Here is a 21,823-nt window from a genome sequence, read left to right as displayed (position 1 = left end):
CAAGATGTGGCCTGCACCAGTGCTTCTGCTCGTCCAGTCGGCTCTGCTGATTCAAGGTGAGACAAAGACTCTTTTGAGTCGTCCCTAAAGGGAAAGTGTTGATGTAATCATCGCCGTCTCCTTTCAGGATCTTCCGCCCAGGATTTGTTGACCCAGACGGACAAAATCAAGTATGTCGGTCTTGGTGGGACGGTGACCATCAGCGCCAAAGGGAGTTCAGATATTGGTGCTGATCTCAGTTGGTACCAAGTGAAACCTGGACAGGTTCCTAAACCTCTGATCTATGATGCATCACGTCTTTCTTCTGGAACACCATCTCGATTCAGTGGCACACAATCTGGCTCTGACTACACTCTGACTATCAGTGGTGTTCAGGCAGAAGATGTCGCTGATTACTACTGTTTTGCCTATATTGGAGGTGGAAGGTATACACGGTGATTGAGAGCTGTACAAAAACCTCCTTTGGTTTGAGGGAAGTGAAAGTGGAAGATGATGATGACTGGTCCACTGAACAAAGATCACCAAGCAGAACCAGCGTCAATCTGAACAAGTTGATTGGCTTGTAAGAAAAAGTTGAAATGAGGGAAGAAGAAGTCACACTAACACTCAGGGCCGGCCCGTCCCGTAAACACTTTATGCCAAAGTTTTCCAAGCCAAGGACCCCCAAACTGAAATAAAGATGGAGTGAGGACCCCCAACTAACACATCTTGTATAAAACTGGGTTTTATATTAATTTGGTCATTAATGTACCTGTAGCTCTTACTACTAAACTTTACATAAATTAACTCCAGAACACAGAACACATGGATTCATTAATACATGAAACTGATTATTGGCTAGGATAGGCTCCAGCCCCCCACGACCCCTAGAGGGACAAGGGGTAGAAAATGGATTAATGAATGATTATTGCTAATATGTATTTAAATACATTCACATTTGTGTAAATTATAAATATATACAAATATTTATGAAAAGTATATACCTAAAAATAGTCTATTTTGCCAAAAATGTTACGACCCTCCCAGCCTCCGCGAACCCCTTGGTGAAGACCAATGCTCTTTGTGGTTGTTTAGGGCCACACATGATTGACAAAAAGGAATTATTAACTATAATTTAAACTATAGTTTGAAGTCCCAATCTAGAAATATGAATGTGCTTCAGCATTTGTCTTGTTTTGTTGTGATACAGTACATTTGAAAATGCATGGATAACAATAATATTCTATTTGAATTGAGCACAGTGTGTTCAAAGTCTGACACAGATATGATAGGAAAAGGGAAAAACTGGAGCACATTTTGGGGATGTTCCTGCTCCCCCCCAAAAAACTCTTTATTTTCTTTACTTTCAGGCAATAAAGATCAAGTAAAGACTTAAAATTAAGTTTTTTGCACTTGATTTGTTGATTAGAGCATGAACTAAGGAGGTTTGTTTGTGTCTTTATTATGAAACCTGTCACAATTTGTTGTTGGTGACGAACCCCAAGATGCAGAGAAGGCAGGCTTGGTAAAAGAAAACATGGTTTAATGTCCAAAAATAAAAATAAAAAACACACACCAGGAACTAGGAACAGGAAACAGGATGCCAGGGAAACAGGAACTGGAAGACGAGGAACAAAAAGACAGCAAGCTACAAACAGCTACAAAATACAGCTTACCGCTAGCGCATCCAGCTACACTGACATCGACAAGTAGAAATGACAGGTAGTAGTGACAATAATCCAGCACTAACTGGAGAGGAAGGCAGGTTCAAATAGCAGCTGGCTGATTGACACCAAGTGTGGCCAGGTGCCAATCAGCCACAGCTGAGGGGACAAAGCACTCAGGGAGATAATCAGGAAATAACCAAAATAAGAGCGCTGACAGGAAACAAAGACAGGAAAAACTAAAACATAACTGAACTGTCAGTGACAAACCTGACAAAACCTTCTTTATAACACAAAAATCTATGTTACTGAATTGTTTTATTTGAATTTTGTGAACTTAATTTTTTTATTTACCTGACAACTCAATTAAACTTTAATTTTGTTTAATATTATTATTTATTTTAAATCAACCAATCAATCAATCAATCAATCTATGTCTATTTGTATAACACAATACAACAAGCAAGCGTCTTTTCGTGTCATCCTCGCCACTTTTGGGTCCTAAATGGCTGTCAGAGTGTACAGTTTTTTTTAATGAAATTCTCATCATAATTTTATGGGGAAAAAAATCAGTCCACACTTGGTAATAAAGACACAAATGAACCTCCATAGTCAACCAGTCATTGAAATATTTAACCATGTTTCACATTTTGTCAAGGACTGAATTTGTTTGTATGATCTTCAAAATGATGAATAAATGTCACTCTATGTGAAGTGAATCTATGGAATATTTTATTGGGAGTCAGCGTCCTCTGCAGTGGACATTTGCTTGCGCTCTATTGCTTTTGTCACAGTTACACATTTTGGGGAAAAAACAAACGTCCACTGCAGAGGACGCTGGCTCTCATGAGGATATGAGTTTCACTTTAGGAATTGAATTACTGACATAAATGACATTTGTCAAAGAAACGATAGTAGATTTATTTTGTCTTTTAAACATTATGCATTTTTTTAAATTTATTTAGCATTAAGTTGAAATTACCTTAACCCCCTTTTGGTTTCTATGACTTTTAATTTGATATTTTAAACATTTTCAAAAAATTGTATACATTTTTATCACCATTTTATTTCATTAATTGTTTTTTTGTTTTTTTCTCAATTTCATTTTCATGACCATTTGTTAATACAATTCTAAAAAAAATAGCTTATCGTTCATTAAAATTGTTGTTAATTTGTTTTTGCAAATCGAAAGTTGTTCTTTATATTTATTATTTTTAATTTACTCATTTATTTACTTTTTTATACATTTTTATGAGCATTTTCACAGCACTTTGAGATGTGCTTCACAGGTCAAGTCAGTTCCAAATAAAAGCTAAGATGAAATATTGTGAATGTAAAAACAAAGTGTAGTTGAATGTGCTTCTAATGGTCATAGTGAGGTGTGAGTGGGTCCATTTGAGGTCCTGAGAGAAAAAGGCGCTGACTCATCATGACCGTGGACATTTTATTGAACAATGCTTAAATGTTGAGGTTCTGCGCCAAGTTCTCCGGCATCAAGCAGTAAGAAACAGGAAGCAATAAAAAGAAGAATGGGCGTCTCAGCTTCTACTCTGAGCAGCGGCCCGGGTCCATCAGGGTTTGGGTCACGGGGTTCTGACCCTGCATGGTGGCCTCGCAGCTCACCGAGCCGGCCGTGCTCCAGCGGTCGGCGGGGAGGCTCAGGGTGCTGGTCCAGCTGTAGCGGCCGTCGCCGGTGGCCTCGTCCGAGCTGTGTGACACCCCCGAGGTGCTGCTGCTGCCCCCCACCTTCCAGCCCAGGGTCCAGGCCTGAGGCGAGCCTCCGCTGGCCACGCACACCGCCGTGGCACTGCCAGTCTGCAGCTGCTCTTTGGAGGGGGGGAAGATGGTCAGCGTGGGGGGCCGCACCTCACCCGCTAGGAGGGGGGAGGGGGAGGAGAGATTTAATATGTCACACTTTAAAGCTGTCAATCAACATGACAACACCTCCTGCTAGTGCAAAGATGAGTGAGGAGACTCCGACTGCCACATTTATCTTCCAAATAAACTTCAAATAAAACTGTCAGAAAGTTTTGTGTAAATAAATGAGGTGCGTTTAAGTAAAAATTGTCAACATTTTTTCCTGTTTGACATTCTGACATTAAAACTGCATTTGTGTTGAAATTTTGGACTCTTTTTTAATAGTTTATTCGAATTACGCAAGCGAGTATTTTACTGTGATTAATCACGAATAATCCAACTTTAAAAGTGAGAATAATCTTATTTAAATAATAATCATTTTGACAGCACTAATAAAAACATAATTTATTAGCATATTGGATTAGAGCAGGGGTGCCAAACTCATTTTAGATCGGGGGCCACATGGAGAAAAATCTACTCCCAGGTGGGCCGGACTGGTAAAACAAAAAAATAAATAAATAAATAAAGACAATTTCAGATTTTTTTCTTTGTTTGAAAAAAGAATAAGCACATTCTGGAATTTTACAAATCATAATGTTGTGTTTTTATTTTACACTTACATGTTGTGGTTAATAGTATTCTATCTTTATTTGTTGTTATTTATACTTTCTGAATAAATTATGTTCATCAGTCAACTCATTGGTGTTCATTTTCAACCTATCAAGGTGAAAAAATAATACCAAAAATAAAATTACAAGATTTTGTTTATATAGGTTGATCATTTTCCTCAACTGGTGCACTAAAATCTTGTGGTTAATTTTTGTTTTACATATGTAGCATCATCTACAAATCTTGCTATTGAGACATCTAGTGGACACATTTAGAACAGCAGTTTCTTTCATTAAAAAATTTCAGCTCATTTTTATACTTAGCAAACTCATCCCGCGGGCCGGATAAAACCTTACGTTTGACACCCCTGCATTAGATTAATCTTTTTTTAGATTAAAAAGTATAAAAAAAAGCATCCTTTAATTTTTCAGTATGTGGCACACGCTGACTTGCAAACACAAATATTCATAAATCATTAATTATTTTATTTTATATTTATTTTAGTTATTTTATCTTATTTTTAAGATTTATTTGAATATTTTTACACTTTTTTTCCTCCTTCCTTTATCTCCCTTCTTTACATAATCCATCCTTCTATTGTTACAAAAGCTATTAGTAGCACACAGAAGGAGAAGGATGAAATAAGCTGTGCTTCTTCCTACTTCTTTTCGCCTGACGTGTTGAAATGTTTGATAATTATGTCAGAAAGAAATCACATGGTGACATGAAATAGACAACAATCACATGATAGTCACCATGACAACCAGACTCTCATATTGTTAGCTGCTCCTAGATTGACATCACATTCTAATTCCAAATTCCACACAATAAAATCCTGCTTTTGTCACACAGAGTGAAAAACAAGGACACATCTGGTACTCACAGCCGATGACCAGTTTGGTCCCTTCGCCGAAACTCCACCACAGTGATGCAAGGTTGTGAGGCGCTCGTACAAAAACCTCCTTTGGTTTGAGGGAAGTGAAAGTGGAAGATGATGATGACTGGTCCACTGAACAAAGATCACCAAGCAGAACCAGCGTTTTGTTGTGATACAGTACATTTGAAAATGCATGGATAACAATAATATTCTATTTGAATTGAGCACAGTGTGTTCAAAGTCTGACACAGATATGATAGGAAAAGGGAAAAACTGGAGCACATTTTGGGGATTTTCCTGCTCCCCCCAAATCTCTTCATTTTCATATCTAAATTAGGCTCACTATTCTGAAATCCCAAAAAGAGGACACATATATGCGTGCCAAGGCGGGCAGCACGCCAAGGCCGGGACTAGGTGAAAATTTGCCAATGATACTCGAACTTGCTTTCCATCCATCCATTTTCTACCGCTTATTCCCTTCGGGGTCGCGGGGGGCGCTGGAGCCTATCTCAGCTACAGTCGGGCGGAAGGCGGGGTACACCCTGCTTTATAAATAATATATTTATTTAAATAAAGCATTTTTTCTCCTCTGTTGACAGCATTGTTGGCGCTAGGAACTTTCAAAATGGGGTCCCGGGGACCCCATCAAGTCATAAAAATGGGGTCCCACAGTAAATTTTTGGGATCCCACTTTTTTGTAAGCGTTTTGAAAACAAATGACAAATTTGTTATATCTCACATTCTATATTGTGTTCTGGAAAAAGGTTGTCATAAACGTTACTTAATTAATGTAAAAAAATAGTAAAAAAAAGAAAACAAATGTGTATACATATGTAAATGTATTCAGTTATAAACATTCACTCACTTTCTTCTTTCCTTCATGGATCTAAACTTTACCACTGCTGGTAGTTTTTTCTATGTTTTTATTGAATAAGTTGTAGGTGTATTTATTTCAGTATAAAAGTGTAAAAAGTGTTTTGCTTGGGTCATGAAATGATGATAATGGTGTGCCAGGACATACATACTTTTTATATTTAACACTTAAATGTCTGGAGTCTACATTAACTTCACATCTATTCCTCATTTCAAAATGTTTTAGTTTTTTTTATGTTGGTTTTTTGTTTGTTTGTTTTCCGCCCTTTTTTGTCAAACAAAACTATGTTTTTTTTTATGGCAAACAAATAAAATATGCAAAATTTTCCACCAAAAATATTTTTCAAAGTGGAATATTTGATGTGACGTAATCGGAACCTTGGATAGGTCAATAATTCATAATAACATTGATTTTGATTCAATATTATGTTTTGAGCAATGACAGTTTGAAAGAAATAAAAACAGTTTTGTTTTATTAGTCAACATTGCAACTTTTTCTAAATTACATTTCACCTTTAAGCTTTTATTTTTTATTTTTTTGTTTATTTTATTAGTATTTTTAGAATGTGCCGTGGGCCTTTAAAACATTAGCTGTGGGCCGCAAATGGTAAAAAAAAATTAAAATCTGCGTCCTTTCTGATTTCAATGCGTTAAAAAGACACAAAAAGTGTGTTAACGCCAACACTGCTTGACAGTATAACAAAATAAGTCACACTTATATTCTGTAACATTCACAGTTTTGGAAAAAAGTGCAGAGGTAGAAATATTTAAAATAACCTCTAAATTTTAATTTCCCCTCGGGGATTAATAAAGTATTTCTGATTCTGATTCTGATTGTATATACATATATATATATATATATGAGGTAGGGGGGAGGGGGGGGGGGGTAGCGGGGGTGTATATTGTAGCGTCCCGGAAGAGTTTGTGCTGCAAGGGGTTCTGGGTATTTGTTCTGTTGTGTTTATGTTGTGTTATGGTGCGGATGTTCTCCCGAAATGTGTTTGTCATTCTTGTTTGATGTGGGTTCACAGTGTGGCGCATATTTGTAACAGTGTTAAAGTTGTTTATACGTCCACCCTCAGTGTGACCTGTATGGCTGTTGACCAAGTATGCCTTGCATTCACTTGAGTGTGTGGGGAGCCATAAATAATGTGTGGCCGGGCCGGCACGCAAAGGCAGTGCCTTTAAGGCACGCCCCCAATATTGTTGTCTTTGTGGAAATCGGGAGAAATTCGGGAGAATGGTTGCCCCGGGAGATTTTCGGGAGGGGCACCGAAATTCGGGAGTCTCCCGGGAAAATCGGGAGGGTTGGCAAGTATGTCAATCAATCCACTCCCTCACTCTCTGTGTCTCTGCCCCTCCCTCACGAGTGCAGCTGCGTGTGCACACCTTCACAATTTGTTTTGTTTTCAACCCCTTCTTAACCCTGGACGTACATTGAAAATACACGCAACCCTGACTCAAAATGCCGGACATTAGAGGCACTTAAGAAACCCCGCCTGGACAGCCCGGACAGCCCCGCAAAAGAGGACATGTCTGGGGAAAAGAGGACGTATGGTCAGTCTAGGTATATGACACATGCTCAGTGTTAGCATGCTAACGTTAGCATTCTTGGCACCATCTTGAAAGTTAGCATAGCATGCTAACGTTTTAGGGTAGCTTTTTAGCAAATTTTATATGTTTTAACCTAAATATCATGATTTTTGTTACTTAATGCCATCTTGGAAGTATGCTAACCTATTTTGTATTAGCATGCCAGTGTTAGCATGCTATCATTTTATCCTAGCCTCCTTTGCTAATTTTGAGTGTTTGAACCTACAAATCTTTATATTTGATACTCGGTGCCATCTTGGAGGTATGCTAACATCTCTTATATTAGCATGCTAACATTAGTCCAAAGTCCAGACATAGTCTTGGTGCAATGCTATCGGAGGCCCGATATCAATGCATCACTTCGGTATCAACATTTTTATTTTGGCTGGCAGGCGCCCTCTGGTGGGTAGATGTCACAGTTGCAGCCGGATCACTGTTAGGACAACAAATACACACTCAGTATGTTAACATGCACTAAAAAGCTCATTCTTGTCTTCATTTGGTTGAAAATAGTTTGTTTAAAAAAAAAACATATGTAAGGTGATATGAAGGTGAAGTTTAGCCCTCATAGGTAAAAAGACCAAGATTCATAGAACACTTTCCATAAAGCAAGTTGGAGGAGTTGTGGTGAAAGTGGAGCGTCAGTGAAGGGGTCTGAGGCAGATGTGCAACACAAACATGGACAGGAAGTGGTCCTGCCCACGCCTCCCTCTCACTTTCACAAAGACAGGTGCGCTCGGAGCTCATTTGCATGAGCGCTCCGCTTGGCCGCACCGCCACGTCTTGATAAATCTGGACTCTTTCCACGCACTGGGCTGGAAAAGTGCATCAAGATGTGGCCTGCACCAGTGCTTCTGCTCGTCCAGTCGGCTCTGCTGATTCAAGGTGAGACAAAGACTCTTTTGAGTCGTCCCTAAAGGGAAAGTGTTGATGTAATCATCGCCGTCTCCTTTCAGGATCTTCCGCCCAGGATTTGTTGACCCAGACGGACAAAATCAAGTATGTCGGTCTTGGTGGGACGGTGACCATCAGCGCCAAAGGGAGTTCAAATATCGGTGCTTATCTCAGTTGGTACCAAGTGAAACCTGGACAGGTTCCTAAACTTCTGATCTACCTTGCATCAAATCGCTTTACTGGAACACCATCTCGATTCAGTGGCACACGATCTGGCTCTGACTACACTCTGACTATCAGTGGTGTTCAGGCAGAAGATGTCGCTGATTACTACTGTTTTGCCTATTTTGGAGGTGGAAGGTATACACGGTGATTGAGAGCTGTACAAAAACCTCCTTTGGTTTGAGGGAAGTGAAAGTGGAAGATGATGATGACTGGTCCACTGAACAAAGATCACCAAGCAGAACCAGCGTCAATCTGAACAAGTTGATTGGCTTGTAAGAAAAAGTTGAAATGAGGGAAGAAGAAGTCACACTAACACTCAGGGCCGGCCCGTCCCGTAAACACTTTATGCCAAAGTTTTCCAAGCCAAGGACCCCAAACTAAAATAAAGATGGAGTGAGGACACCCAACTAACACATCTGGTATAAAATTGGGTTTTATACTAAATTGGTCATTAATTAACCTGTAGCTCTTTCTACTAAACTTTACATAAATTAACTCCAGAACACAGAACACATAGAGGAATTAATACATGAAACTGATTATTGGCTAGGATAGGCTCCAGCCCCCCGCGACCCCTAGAGGGACAAGGGGTAGAAAATGGATAGATGGATGATTATTGCTAATATGTATTTAACAACATTCACATTTATGAAAATTATAAATATATACAATTATTTATGAAAAGTGTATATCTAAAAAATAGTCTACTTCGCCAAAAATGTTACGACCCTCCCAGCCTCCGCGAACCCCTTGGTGAAGACCAATGCTCTTTGTGGTTGTTTAGGGCCACACATGATTGATAAAAAGGAATTATTAACTATAATTTAAACTATAGTTTGAAGTCCCAATCTAGAAATATGAATGTGCTTCAGCATTTGTCCTGTTTTGTTGTGATACAGTACATTTGAAAATGCATGGATAACAATAATATTCTATTTGAATTGAGCACAGTTTGTTCAAAGTCTGACAGATTAGATAGGAAAAGGGAAAAACTGGAGCACATTTTGGGGATTCTCCCCCCCCCCCCCCCAAAAAAAACCTCTTTACTTTCATTACTTTCAGGCAATAAAGATCAATTAAAGACTTAAATTAAGATTATTTTTTTTGGACTTGATTTGTTGATTAGAGCATGAATTAAGAAGGTTTGTTTGTGTCTTCATTATGAAACCTTTTTGACACTAAATTTATGTAACTGAATTTTTTTGTTTGAATTTTGTGAACTTAATTTTTTTTTACCTGACAACTCAATTAAACTTTCATTTTGTTTAATTTCATTATTTATTTTCAATCAACCAATCAATCAATCTATCTATCTATGTCTATTTGTATAACACATTACAACAAGCAAGCGTCTTTTCGTGTCATCCTCGCCACTTTTGGGTCCTAAATGGCTGACAAAGTGTACCAACTTGTCGGAATACCTTCTCAGACTTCTTCTGTCCAGGTGAGATGCATGATTTATGATCTACAATAAACTTCCAGGGAGCAGGAAGTGTTTTTAAACACTGTATTTTAACAAATAACATTTTTAAACACAGATTTGCTCACACATTTAAAAAAAAATGAAAGTCACATCATAATTTTATGGGGAAAAAATCAGTCCACACTTGGTAATAAAGACACAAATGAACCTCCATAGTCAACCAGTCATTGAAATATTTAACCATGTTTCACATTTTGTCAAGGACTGAATTTGTTTGTATGATCTTCAAAATGATGAATAAATGTCACTCTATGTGAAGTGAATCTATGGAATATTCTATTGGGAGCCAGCGTCCTCTGCAGTGGACATTTGCTTGCGCTCTATTTCTTTTGTCACAGTTACACGTTTTGGGGAAAACAAACGTCCACTGCAGAGGACGCTGGCTCTCATGAGGATATGAGTTTCACTTTAGGAATTGAATTACTGACATAAATGACATTTGTCAAAGAAATTATAGTAGATTTTTTTTGTCTTTTAAACATTATGTATTTTTCTTTCATTTTTAGCATTCAGTTGAAATTACTTTAACCCCCTTTTGGCTTCTTTGACTTTTAATTTGATGTTTTAAACATTTTCAAACATTTTTATACATTTTTATCACCATTTTATTTAATGAATTGTTTTTTTGTTTTTTTTCTCTATTTCATGACCATTTGTTAATACCATTGGCGTTGTTAGGCCTATTTTAGGGGGGCTCAAGCCCCCCTAAAATAGGCCTAACATATTCTTAAACCCCCCTAAATAATTTGGTGTTATTTTTACAAATACATGCCGACATATTCATTATAAAGTGGCCCGAATATGAGTTCAAATAAAATAATCATATAACCTGTCATTATTCACTCAGTTTGGTGCGTCGGTATCCAATCCATTCCACTTGTTCATATAGAAAATGCCCACATCACTCAAAATCCAGTCCGCATTTTCTCTGCGACCTTGCTTGCTTAAAACATTTTTTTTTTTTAAATGGCTTATCGATAAGCCATTTGTTTTATTTATTTCTGGGTGGATCATGTTGACTATTGGTCCTCCTAATTGTCAATCATTCTGGTGATGTTACGTAAGGACATATATATATATATATATATATATATATATATATATATATATATATATATATATATATATATATATATATATATATATATATATTTATTTATATATATATTATTTATTTATATAATAGATTGTATTTGTAATCTACTTTACATTTGATTCCAAATCTCAAAGTGCTACAGAATTACAACCATTGGCGTTGTGAGGCCTATTTTGGCGTTGTAATAAATAAATAAATAAAAAATGGCTTATCGATTAGCCATTTGTTTTATTTGAAAAATATATGTAAATATGTATGTCCTTACGTAACATCACCAGAATGATTGACGATTAGGAGGACCAATAGTCAACATGATCCACAACATCCTCTAGTATACCTTTAAGTCTTTCACATGTGTATATATATATACACAGTATATATATATATATATAAGAAAACCCAGACACCATCTTTGTAGTCATTTTTCTCCTGCGTGGACTTCCGTCTTTCTTTACAATGAGTGAAGCTGCACGAAACCTTGTGTCTGCAATTGTAAATAATTTAGTTTTTAAGTTTTGTGTTTCTTTTAGAATCTATATAAAGTAATATACATTAGCCTATTTTTAAAATAATGAAAAAAACATCATTAAATATATTTATTTTATTGTATTGTTACATTAATAGCTGTTGTATTATTAAATGATAGCTTGTTAAACATTTCATAGGATTTTCAGAGGGTGGAAAAACCAAGACATTTATTATAAAATGCAAAATGAATAAACACATAAAAAGAAAAAGAAAAAAAATGGTTAAAAGCCATCGTCCCGAGGAGCATTTCATTTCGTCCCGTGCATTTTTTTTTACCGTCCCCGGGACGACGGGACTACGTTAATCTCAAGCCCGGGAAGTTACATTTTATTGTTTGCATTATTTGTTCCAGCATTGCACTTTGAAGATGGTCCCTCAGCTCTTTGACAGCTTTGGCTCTTTTTCAGATCAGCAGACGAACTCTAAGTCTTTCTTATTTACATTGTATATAAACGTTTCATTTCTATTCAGACTTCCATATATATTTAATTTCCTTAACGGCTTGCCATAATATATATATATATATATATATTATCTATAAGCCAAATTATCCCGATCCAGATATTACTTTAATTCAAGTAATTAAGTAATATTTCCAGGGCTTGAATTTACAACCATTTTAGTCACATATGTGTCCAAAATGTAATCTGTGCAACTTCAAAATATTTGGGAACAAACAATTGTAGTATTGTGAGCGAAAGTGGTGGCATTAGCCTCTATGTTGTGAATGAATAACATAGAGGCTAATGCCATGACTTTCATTGTGTTTCAGTGTATCTTGAAGATCATGCAAGTCATTGTTTCTTGTTGATGCTGTAAACAAAATGTTACTGTGCAAACCCATGTTTGTTGTTGTACTGAACACAGATTGAAAATAAACCCACTGAAATAATAATAATAACAATAAATCATTTCTAAGTCTTTGTTAGCCGTTTGTGAAGTTTTGTGCTCGTGCGCTACGTTCGCTCGCATCCTGTGCATCTCCTGGGGGCTAAGCCCCCCCTGTCCTTAAAAGCTAGTGACGCCCCTGGTTAATACAATTCTAAAAAAAAGAACTCATCATTCATTAAAATTGTTGTTAATTTGTTTTTGCAATTCAAAACTATTCCTTTACAATTATTATTTCTAATTTACTCATTTATTTATTTAAATGGACCAATGGAGAGGAAAAAGAGATCTGGAGTGATGCGAGCACGTTTTGGAGCGTTGGGGAGGAGGTGAGCAGCTGCATTTTGTACCAACTGGAACTTGTGGAGTGACTGAGTTAGTCCAGTCTTGAGCTGAGGAAAGCATGAATGGCTTTTTCAAAGTCCCCCCTCTGCAGAAATGGCTTCACCTTTGTCGGGGTAAAAACAATGTACTCTGTTTTGCTCCCATTTAAATGCAGAAAGTTCTGCGACGGCCATTGTTTAAAGTCATCAAGACGGCTATGGAGGGAATCTGGTGCATTTCTGTCACTTAGCAAGTAGAGCTGCACATCATCAGCATGAAAGTGGAAGTGAACTTTGTGTTTGGAGATGATAAAACCTAACGAGAGCATGTAAAGTGAAAATAGAATAGGCCCAAGGTTCTTTTGTCACAGTTACACATTTTGGGGGGGAAACAAACGTCCACTGCAGAGGACGCTGGCTCTCATGAGGATATGAGTTTCACTTTAGGAATTGAATTACTGACATGATATTTGTCAAAGAAATTATAGATTTATTTAGTCTTTTAAAAAGAAAAACCCCTTTTGGCTTCTATGTATTTTAATTTGATATTTTAAACATTTTCAGAATTTTTGATTACATTTTTATGACCATTTTATTTAATTAATTGTTTAATTTTTTTTCCCCGTTTAATTTTGATGACCATTTGTTAATCCAATTCTAAAAAAATAATAACTTATTGTTAATGAAAATTGATTTTAATTTGTTTTTGCAATTCAAAACTTTTTGTGAAGTGAAATTATGGAATATTCTATTGTGAGCCAGCGTCCTCTGCAGTGGACATTTGCTTGTGCTCTATTTCTTTTGTTACAGTTACACATTTTGGGGGGAAAACAAACGTCCACTGCAGAGGACGCTGGCTCTCATGAGGATATGAGTTTCACAGTAGTTATTGAATTACTGACATGATATTTGTCAAAGAAATTATAGATTTATTTAGTCTTTTAAAAAGAAAAACCCCTTTTGGCTTCTATGTGTTTTAATTTGATATTTTAAACATTTTCAGAATTTTTGATTACATTTTTATGACCATTTTATTTAATTAATTGTTTAATTTTTTTTTCTCCGTTTAATTTTTATGATCATTTGTTAATCCAATTCTAAAAAAATAATAACTTATTGTTAATTAAAATTGCTTTTAATTTGTTTTTGCAATTCAAAACTTTTTGTGAAGTGAAATTATGGAATATTCTATTGTGAGCCAGCGTCCTCTGCAGTGGACATTTGCTTCCGCTCTATTTCTTTTGACACAGTTACACATTTTGGGGGGAAAACAAATGTCCACTGCAGAGGACGCTGGCTCTCATGAGGATATGAGTTTCACTTTAGGAAATGAATTACTGACATAAATGACATTTGTCAAAGAAATGATAGTAGATTTATTTTGTCTTTTAAACATTATGCTTTTTTTTTTTTAGCATTAAGTTGAAATTACCTTAACCACCTTTTGGCTTCTATGACTTTTAATTTGATATTTTAAACATTTTCATGATTTTTAATACATTTTTATCACCATTTTATTTAATTAATTGTTTTATTATTTTTTTCTCAATATAATTTTCATGACCATTTGTTAATATAATTCTAAAAAATATATAATTCATTAAAATAGTTATTAGTTTGTTTTTGCAAATCTAAAGTTTTTCTTTACATTTATTATTTTTAATTTACTCATTCATTAATTTTTTTTATACATTTTTATGACGATTTAATTTCATTAATATTTTTTTTTCTCAATTTAATTTTCATGACCATTTGTTAATACAATTCTAAAAAAAATTGCTTATCGTTCATTAAAATTGTTGTCAATTTGTTTTTGCAAATCTAAAGTTTTCTTTTACATTTATTACTCATTTATTTATTTTTTTATACATTTTTATGAGCATTGTCACAGCACTTTGAGATGTGCTTCACAGGTCAAGTCAGTTCCAAATAAAAGCTAAGATGAAATATTGTGAATGTAAAAACAAAGTGTAGTTGAATGTGCTTCTAATGGTCATAGTGAGGTGTGAGTGGGTCCATTTGAGGTCCTGAGAGAAAAAGGCGCTGACTCATCATGACCGTGGACATTTTATTGAACAATGCTTAAATGTTGAGGTTCTGCGCCAAGTTCTCCGGCATCAAGCAGTAAGAAACAGGAAGCAATAAAAAGAAGAATGGGCGTCTCAGCTTCTACTCTGAGCAGCGGCCCGGGTCCATCAGGGTTTGGGTCACGGGGTTCTGACCCTGCATGGTGGCCTCGCAGCTCACCGAGCCGGCCGTGCTCCAGCGGTCGGCGGGGAGGCTCAGGGTGCTGGTCCAGCTGTAGCGGCCGTCGCCGGTGGCCTCGTCCGAGCTGTGTGACACCCCCGAGGTGCTGCTGCTGCCCCCCACCTTCCAGCCCAGGGTCCAGGCCTGAGGCGAGCCTCCGCTGGCCACGCACACCGCCGTGGCACTGCCAGTCTGCAGCTGCTCTTTGGAGGGGGGGAAGATGGTCAGCGTGGGGGGCCGCACCTCACCCGCTAGGAGGGGGGAGGGGGAGGAGAGAGAGAATATGTCACACTTTAAAGCTGTCAATCAACATGACAACACCTCCTGCTAGTGCAAAGATGAGTGAGGAGACTCCGACTGCCACATTTATCTTCCAAATAAACTTCAAATAAAACTGTCAGAAAGTTTTGTGTAAATAAATGAGGTGCGTTTAAGTCAAAAATGTCAAAAAAAATTTCCTGTTTGACATTCTGACATTAAAACTGCATTTGTGTTGAAATTTTGGACTCCATTTTTATAGTTTATTTTAATTACGCAAGCGAGTATTTTACTGTGATTAATCACCAATAATCCAAATTTAAAAGTGAGAATAATCTTATTTAAATAATAATCATTTTGACAGCACTAATAAAAACATAATTTATTAGCATATTGGATTAGAGCAGGGGGGCCAAACTCATTTTAGATCGGGGGCCACATGGAGAAAAATCTACTCCCAAGTGGGCCGGACTGGTAAAACAAAAAAAAACAAAAAATTAAATAAAGACAATTTCAGATTATTTTCTTTGTTTAAAAACAGAACAAGCACATTCTGGAAATGTACAAATCCTAATGTTGTTGCATTTTTTTTACACTTACATGTTGCGGTTAATTGTATTCTATCTTTATTTGTTGTTATTTATACTTTCTGAATAAATTATGTGATAATGTTCATCAGTCAACTCGTTGGTGTTGATTTTCAATCTATCAAGATGAAAAAATAATATCGAAATCAAACTACAAGATTTTGTTTATGTAGTTTGATCATTTTACTCAACTGGTGCACTAACATCTTGTGGTTTTTTTTTTTTTTTACATAAGTAGCATCACTACAAATCTTGCTATTGAGACATCTAGTGGACACATTTAGAACAGCAGTTTCTTTCATTCAAAAATGTCTGCACATTTTTATACTTAGCAAACTCGTCCCTCGGGCCAAATAAAACCTTACATTTGACACCCCTGCATTAGATTCATCATTTTTTGGATTAAAAAGTATTTAAAAAAAACAACCTCCTTTAATTTTTCAGTATGTGGCACTCACTGACTTGCAAACACAAATATTCATAAATTATTAATTATTTTATTGTATATTTATTTTAGTTATTTTATTTTATCTTTAAGATTTATTTGAATATTTTTACACTTTTTTTCCTCCTTCCTTTATCTCCCTTCTTTACATAATCCATCTTTCTATTGTTACAAAAGCTATTAGTAGCACACAGAAGGAGAAGGATGAAATAAGCTGGGCTTCTTCCTACTTCTTTTCGCCTGACGTGTTGAAATGTTTGATAATTATGTCAGAAAGAAATCACATGGTGACATGAAATAGACAACAATCACATGATAGTCACCATGACAACCAGACTCTCATATTGTTAGCTGCTCCTAGATTGACATCACATTCTAATTCCAAATTCCACACAATAAAATCCTGCTTTTGTCACACAGAGTGAAAAACAAGGACACATCTGGTACTCACAGCCGATGACCAGTTTGGTCCCTTCGCCGAAACTCCACCACAGTGATGCAAGGTTGTGAGGCGCTCGTACAAAAACCTCCTTTGGTTTGAGGGAAGTGAAAGTGGAAGATGATGATGACTGGTCCACTGAACAAAGATCACCAAGCAGAACCAGCGTTTTGTTGTGATACAGTACATTTGAAAATGCATGGATAACAATAATATTCTATTGGAATTGAGCACAGTGTGTTCAAAGTCTGACACAGATATGATAGGAAAAGTGAAAAACTGGAGCACATTTTGGGGATTTTCCTGCTCCCCCCAAATCTCTTCATTTTCATATCTAAATTAGGCTCACTATTCTGAAATCCCAAAAAGAGGACACATATATGCGTAGCAAGGCCGGGACTAGGTGAACATTTGCCAATGATACTCGAACTTGCTTTATAAATAATATATTTATTTAAATAAAGCATTTTTTCTCCTCTGTTGACAGCAGTGTTGGTGCTAGGAACTTTCCCAGGGACCCCATCAAGTCATAAAAATGGGGTCCCACAATACATTTTTGGGGTCCCACTTTTTTGTAAGCGTTTTGAAAACAAATGATAAATTTGTTATATCTCACATTCTATATTGTGTTCTGGAAAAAGGTTGTCATAAACGCTACTTAATTCATTAAAAAAGATATAAAAAAAATAAAATTAATGTGAATACATATGTAAATGTATTCAGTTATAAACATTCATTCACTTTCTTCTTTCCTTCATGGATCTATACTTTACCGCTGCTGGTAGTTTTTTCTATGTTTTTATTGAATAAGTTGTAGGTGTATTTATTTCAGTATAAAAGTGTAAAAAGTGTTTTGCTTGGGTCATGAAATGATGATAATGGTGTGCCAGGGCATACATACATTTTATATTTAACACTTAAATGTCTGGAGTCTACATTAACTTCACATCTATTCCTCATTTCAAAATGTTTTAGTTTTTTCGTTATGTTGTTTTTTTGTTTGTTTGTTTTCTGCCCTTTTTTGTCAAACAAAACTATGTTTTTTACGGCAAACACACAAAATATGCTAAATCTTCCACCAAAAATATTTTTCAAAGTGGAATATTTGATGTGAAGTAATCAGAACCTTAGATAGGTCAATAATTCATAATAACATTGATTTTGATTCAATATTATGTTTTGAGCAATGACAGTTTGAAAGAAATAAAAACAGCTTTGTTTTATTAGTCAACATTGCAACTTTTTCTGAATTACATTTCACCTTTAAGCTTTTTTATTTTACTTTTGTCATGTTTTTGTTTATTTTAATAGTATTTTTAGAATGTGCCGTGAGCCTTTAAAACATTAGCTGTGGGCCGCAAATGGTAAATAAATGAATAAATCTGCATCCTTTCTGATTTCAATGCGTTAAAAAGACACAAAAAGTGTGTTAACGCCAACAATGCTTGACAGTATAACAAAATAAGTCACACTTATATTCTGTAACATTCACAGTTTTGGAAAAAAGTGCAGAGGTAGAAATATTTAAATTAACCTCTAAATTTTAATTTCCCCTCGGGGATTAATAAAGTATTTCTGATTCTGATTCTGATTGTGTATACATATATATATATATATATATATATGAGGTGGGGGGGGGGGGGGGGTGGTAGCGGGGGTGTATATTGTAGCGTCCCGGAAGAGTTTGTGCTGCAAGGGGTTCTGTTGTGTTTATGTTGTGTTACGGTGCGGATGTTCTCCCAAAATGTGTTAGTCATTCTTGTTTGATGTGGGTTCACAGTGTGGCGCATATTTGTAACAGTGTTAAAGTTGTTTATACCGCCACCCTCAGTGTGACCTGTATGGCTGTTGACCAAGTATGCATTGCATTCACTTGAGTGTGTGTGCAGCTGCGTGTGCACACCTTCACAATTTGTTTTGTTTTCAACCCCTTCTTAACCCTGGACGTACATTGAAAATACACGCAACCCTGACTCAAAATGCCGGACATTTGAGGCACTTAAGAAACCCCGCCTGGACAGCCCGGACACCCCCGCAAAAGAGGACATGTCCGGGGAAAAGAGGACGTATGGTCAGTCTAGGTATATGACACATGCTCAGTGTTAGCATGCTAACGTTAGCATTCTTGGCACCATCTTGAAAGTTAGCATAGCATGCTAACGTTTTAGGGTAGCTTTTTAGCTAATTTTATATGTTTTAACCTAAATATCATGATTTTTGTTCCTTAGCGCCATCTTGGAAGTATGCTAACCTATTTTGTATTAGCATGCCAGTGTTAGCATGCTATCATTTTATCCTAGCCTCCTTTGCTAATTTTGAGTGTTTGAACCTACAAATATTTATATTTGATACTCGGTGCCATCTTGGAGGTATGCTAACATCTCTTATATTAGCATGCTAACATTAGTCCAAAGTCCAGACATAGTCTTGGTGCAATGCTATCGGAGGCCCGATATCAATGCATCACTTCGGTATCAACATTTTTATTTTGGCTGGCAGGCGCCCTCTGGTGGGTAGATGTCACAGTTGCAGCCGGATCACTGTTAGGACAACAAATACACACTCAGTATGTTAACATGCACTAAAAAGCTCATTCTTGTCTTCATTTGGTTGAAAATAGTTTGTTTAAAAAAAAAAACATATGTAAGGTGATATGAAGGTGAAGTTTAGCCCTCATAGGTAAAAAGACCAAGATTCATAGAACACTTTCCATAAAGCAAGTTGGAGGAGTTGTGGTGAAAGTGGAGCGTCAGTGAAGGGGTCTGAGGCAGATGTGCAACACAAACATGGACAGGAAGTGGTCCTGCCCACGCCTCCCTCTCACTTTCACAAAGACAGGTGCGCTCGGAGCTCATTTGCATGAGCGCTCCGCTTGGCCGCACCGCCACGTCTTGATAAATCTGGACTCTTTCCACGCACTGGGCTGGAAAAGTGCATCAAGATGTGGCCTGCACCAGTGCTTCTGCTCGTCCAGTCGGCTCTGCTGATTCAAGGTGAGACAAAGACTCTTTTGAGTCGTCCCTAAAGGGAAATTGTTGATGTAATCATCGCCGTCTCCTTTCAGGATCTTCCGCCCAGGATTCTCGGATCCAGACGGACAAAATCAAGTATGTCAGTCTTGGTGGGACGGTGACCATCAGCGCCAAAGGGAGCTCACACACTGGTGTTAATCTCAGTTGGTACCAAGTGAAACCTGGACAGGTTCCTAAACCTCTGATCTATTATGTATCAGAACTTTCTTCTGGAACACCATCTCGATTCAGTGGCACACAATCTGGCTCTGACTACACTCTGACTATCAGTGGTGTTCAGGCAGAAGATGTCGCTGATTACTACTGTTTTGCCTATATTGGAGATGGAAGGTTTACACGGTGATTGAGAGCTGTACAAAAACCTCCTTTGGTTTGAGGGAAGTGAAAGTGGAAGATGATGATGACTGGTCCACTGAACAAAGATCACCAAGCAGAACCAGCGTCAATCTGAACAAGTTGATTGGCTTGTAAGAAAAAGTTGAAATAAGGGAAGAAGAAGTCACACTAACACTCAGGGCCGGCCCGTCCCGTAAACACTTTATGCCAAACATTTCCAAGCCAAAGACCCCAAACTCAAATAAAGATGGAGTGAGGACCCCCAACTAACACATCTTGTAAACAATTGGGTTTTATATTAAATTAGTCATTAAAGTAGCCGTAGCTCTTACTCCTAAACTTTACATAAATTAACTCCAGAACACAGAACACATGGATTAATTAATACATGAAACTGATTATTGGTGAGGATAGGCTCCAGCCCACCGCGACCCCTAGAGGGACAAGGGGTAGAAAATGGATAGATGGATGATTATTGCTAATATGTATTTGAATACATTCACATTTGTGAAAAACACAAATATATACAATTATTTATGAAAAGTATATATCTAAAAAATAGTTTATTTAGTGAAAAACTTTACGAGCATCTCGGCCTCCGCGAGCCTCATCATCCTCACTTGTCGGAATACCTCCTCAGACTTCTTCTGTCCAGGTGAGATGCATGATTTATGACCTACAATACACTTCCAGGGAGCAGGGAAGCGAGGAAGCAGCAGACCACTCCATGATGTAAACATAGTCACACACGGTAGTGATCACAGCGCTGCTATGAATGGTTCGTCTGCGTTAGCACTTATAATAACAATATCAGTGGGACAATACCTAACCTGAAGCAGCTGTTTATAGGAGAACAAGGCTGGCATAAATGGTGTCCATGACCTCCTTCCTTGTTCTGGCAGGTATAATGTCTAGAGGACAGCTAGTGGGGTTTAATTGATTTCTGAAAAGGAGAAATAAAAAATGAATTCCAAGTTTAATAATATGTTGTAGGGGGGCCAAGAAGGGCAGTAGTTGGAACCTTTGGGATGCATGCCTGACAGACTGGACCTTATTAATAAAGAACTGTTGAAATGCATCACATGTGTGCTCAGATACGTCATTAAAACAGCAGTTATAGGGTTAATACCACAATTGTTATGCTAAATAAAACTCTGGGGTGATGGCTATTGCTGGTGATGATGTTAGATTTAGTTCTTTTACTTCATTTGCTGGAAGTGGTCTTGAGTTTCTAAGCAACGCATATTTCTCCATTGAGTTTTTAAACACTGAATTTTAACAAATTGAATTTTTAAACACACAGATTTGTTCACATATGTTTGTTTAATGAAATTCTCATAATTTTATGGGTAAAAAAAACAGTCCACACTTGGTAATAAAGACACAAATGAACCTCCATAGTCAACCAGTCATTGAAATATTTAACCATGTTTCACATTTTGTCAAGGACTGAATTTGTTTGTATGATTTTCAAAATGATGAATAAATGTCACTCTATGTGAAGTGAATCTATGGAATATTCTATTGGGAGCCAGCGTCCTCTGCAGTGGACATTTGCTTGCGCTCTATTGCTTTTGTCACAGTTACACA

General features: G+C 36.9%; 5 gene segments (V, D, J or C); 3 read left to right on the top strand and 2 right to left on the bottom strand.

The window, feature by feature from the left end:
* Positions 1–4: 4 nt before the first annotated feature.
* Positions 5–566, top strand: LOC133644699 (Ig kappa chain V region 3547-like). The segment is given in 3 exon segments: positions 5–56; positions 128–425; positions 473–566. Coding segments are annotated over 3 exon segments (444 nt in total).
* A 2,622-nt stretch (positions 567–3,188) lies between these two features.
* Positions 3,189–8,205, bottom strand: LOC133644691 (Ig kappa-b4 chain C region-like). The segment is given in 3 exon segments: positions 3,189–3,517; positions 4,993–5,118; positions 8,169–8,205. Coding segments are annotated over 3 exon segments (492 nt in total).
* An 80-nt stretch (positions 8,206–8,285) lies between these two features.
* LOC133644684 (Ig kappa chain V region 120-like) lies at positions 8,286–8,847 on the top strand. The segment is given in 3 exon segments: positions 8,286–8,337; positions 8,409–8,706; positions 8,754–8,847. Coding segments are annotated over 3 exon segments (444 nt in total).
* Positions 8,848–15,058: 6,211 nt separating this feature from the next.
* On the bottom strand, positions 15,059–19,726 carry LOC133644678 (Ig kappa-b4 chain C region-like). The segment is given in 3 exon segments: positions 15,059–15,387; positions 16,878–17,003; positions 19,690–19,726. Coding segments are annotated over 3 exon segments (492 nt in total).
* An 80-nt stretch (positions 19,727–19,806) lies between these two features.
* Positions 19,807–20,240, top strand: LOC133644671 (Ig kappa chain V region 3547-like). The segment is given in 2 exon segments: positions 19,807–19,858; positions 19,930–20,240. Coding segments are annotated over 2 exon segments (363 nt in total).
* Positions 20,241–21,823: the final 1,583 nt, after the last annotated feature.

Source organism: Entelurus aequoreus, linkage group LG03, assembly GCF_033978785.1.
Source record: "Entelurus aequoreus isolate RoL-2023_Sb linkage group LG03, RoL_Eaeq_v1.1, whole genome shotgun sequence".
Lineage (NCBI taxonomy): Eukaryota > Metazoa > Chordata > Actinopteri > Syngnathiformes > Syngnathidae > Entelurus > Entelurus aequoreus.
The sequence above is the reverse complement of the archived record's forward strand: the minus strand, read 5'-3'. Positions and strand labels throughout refer to the sequence as shown.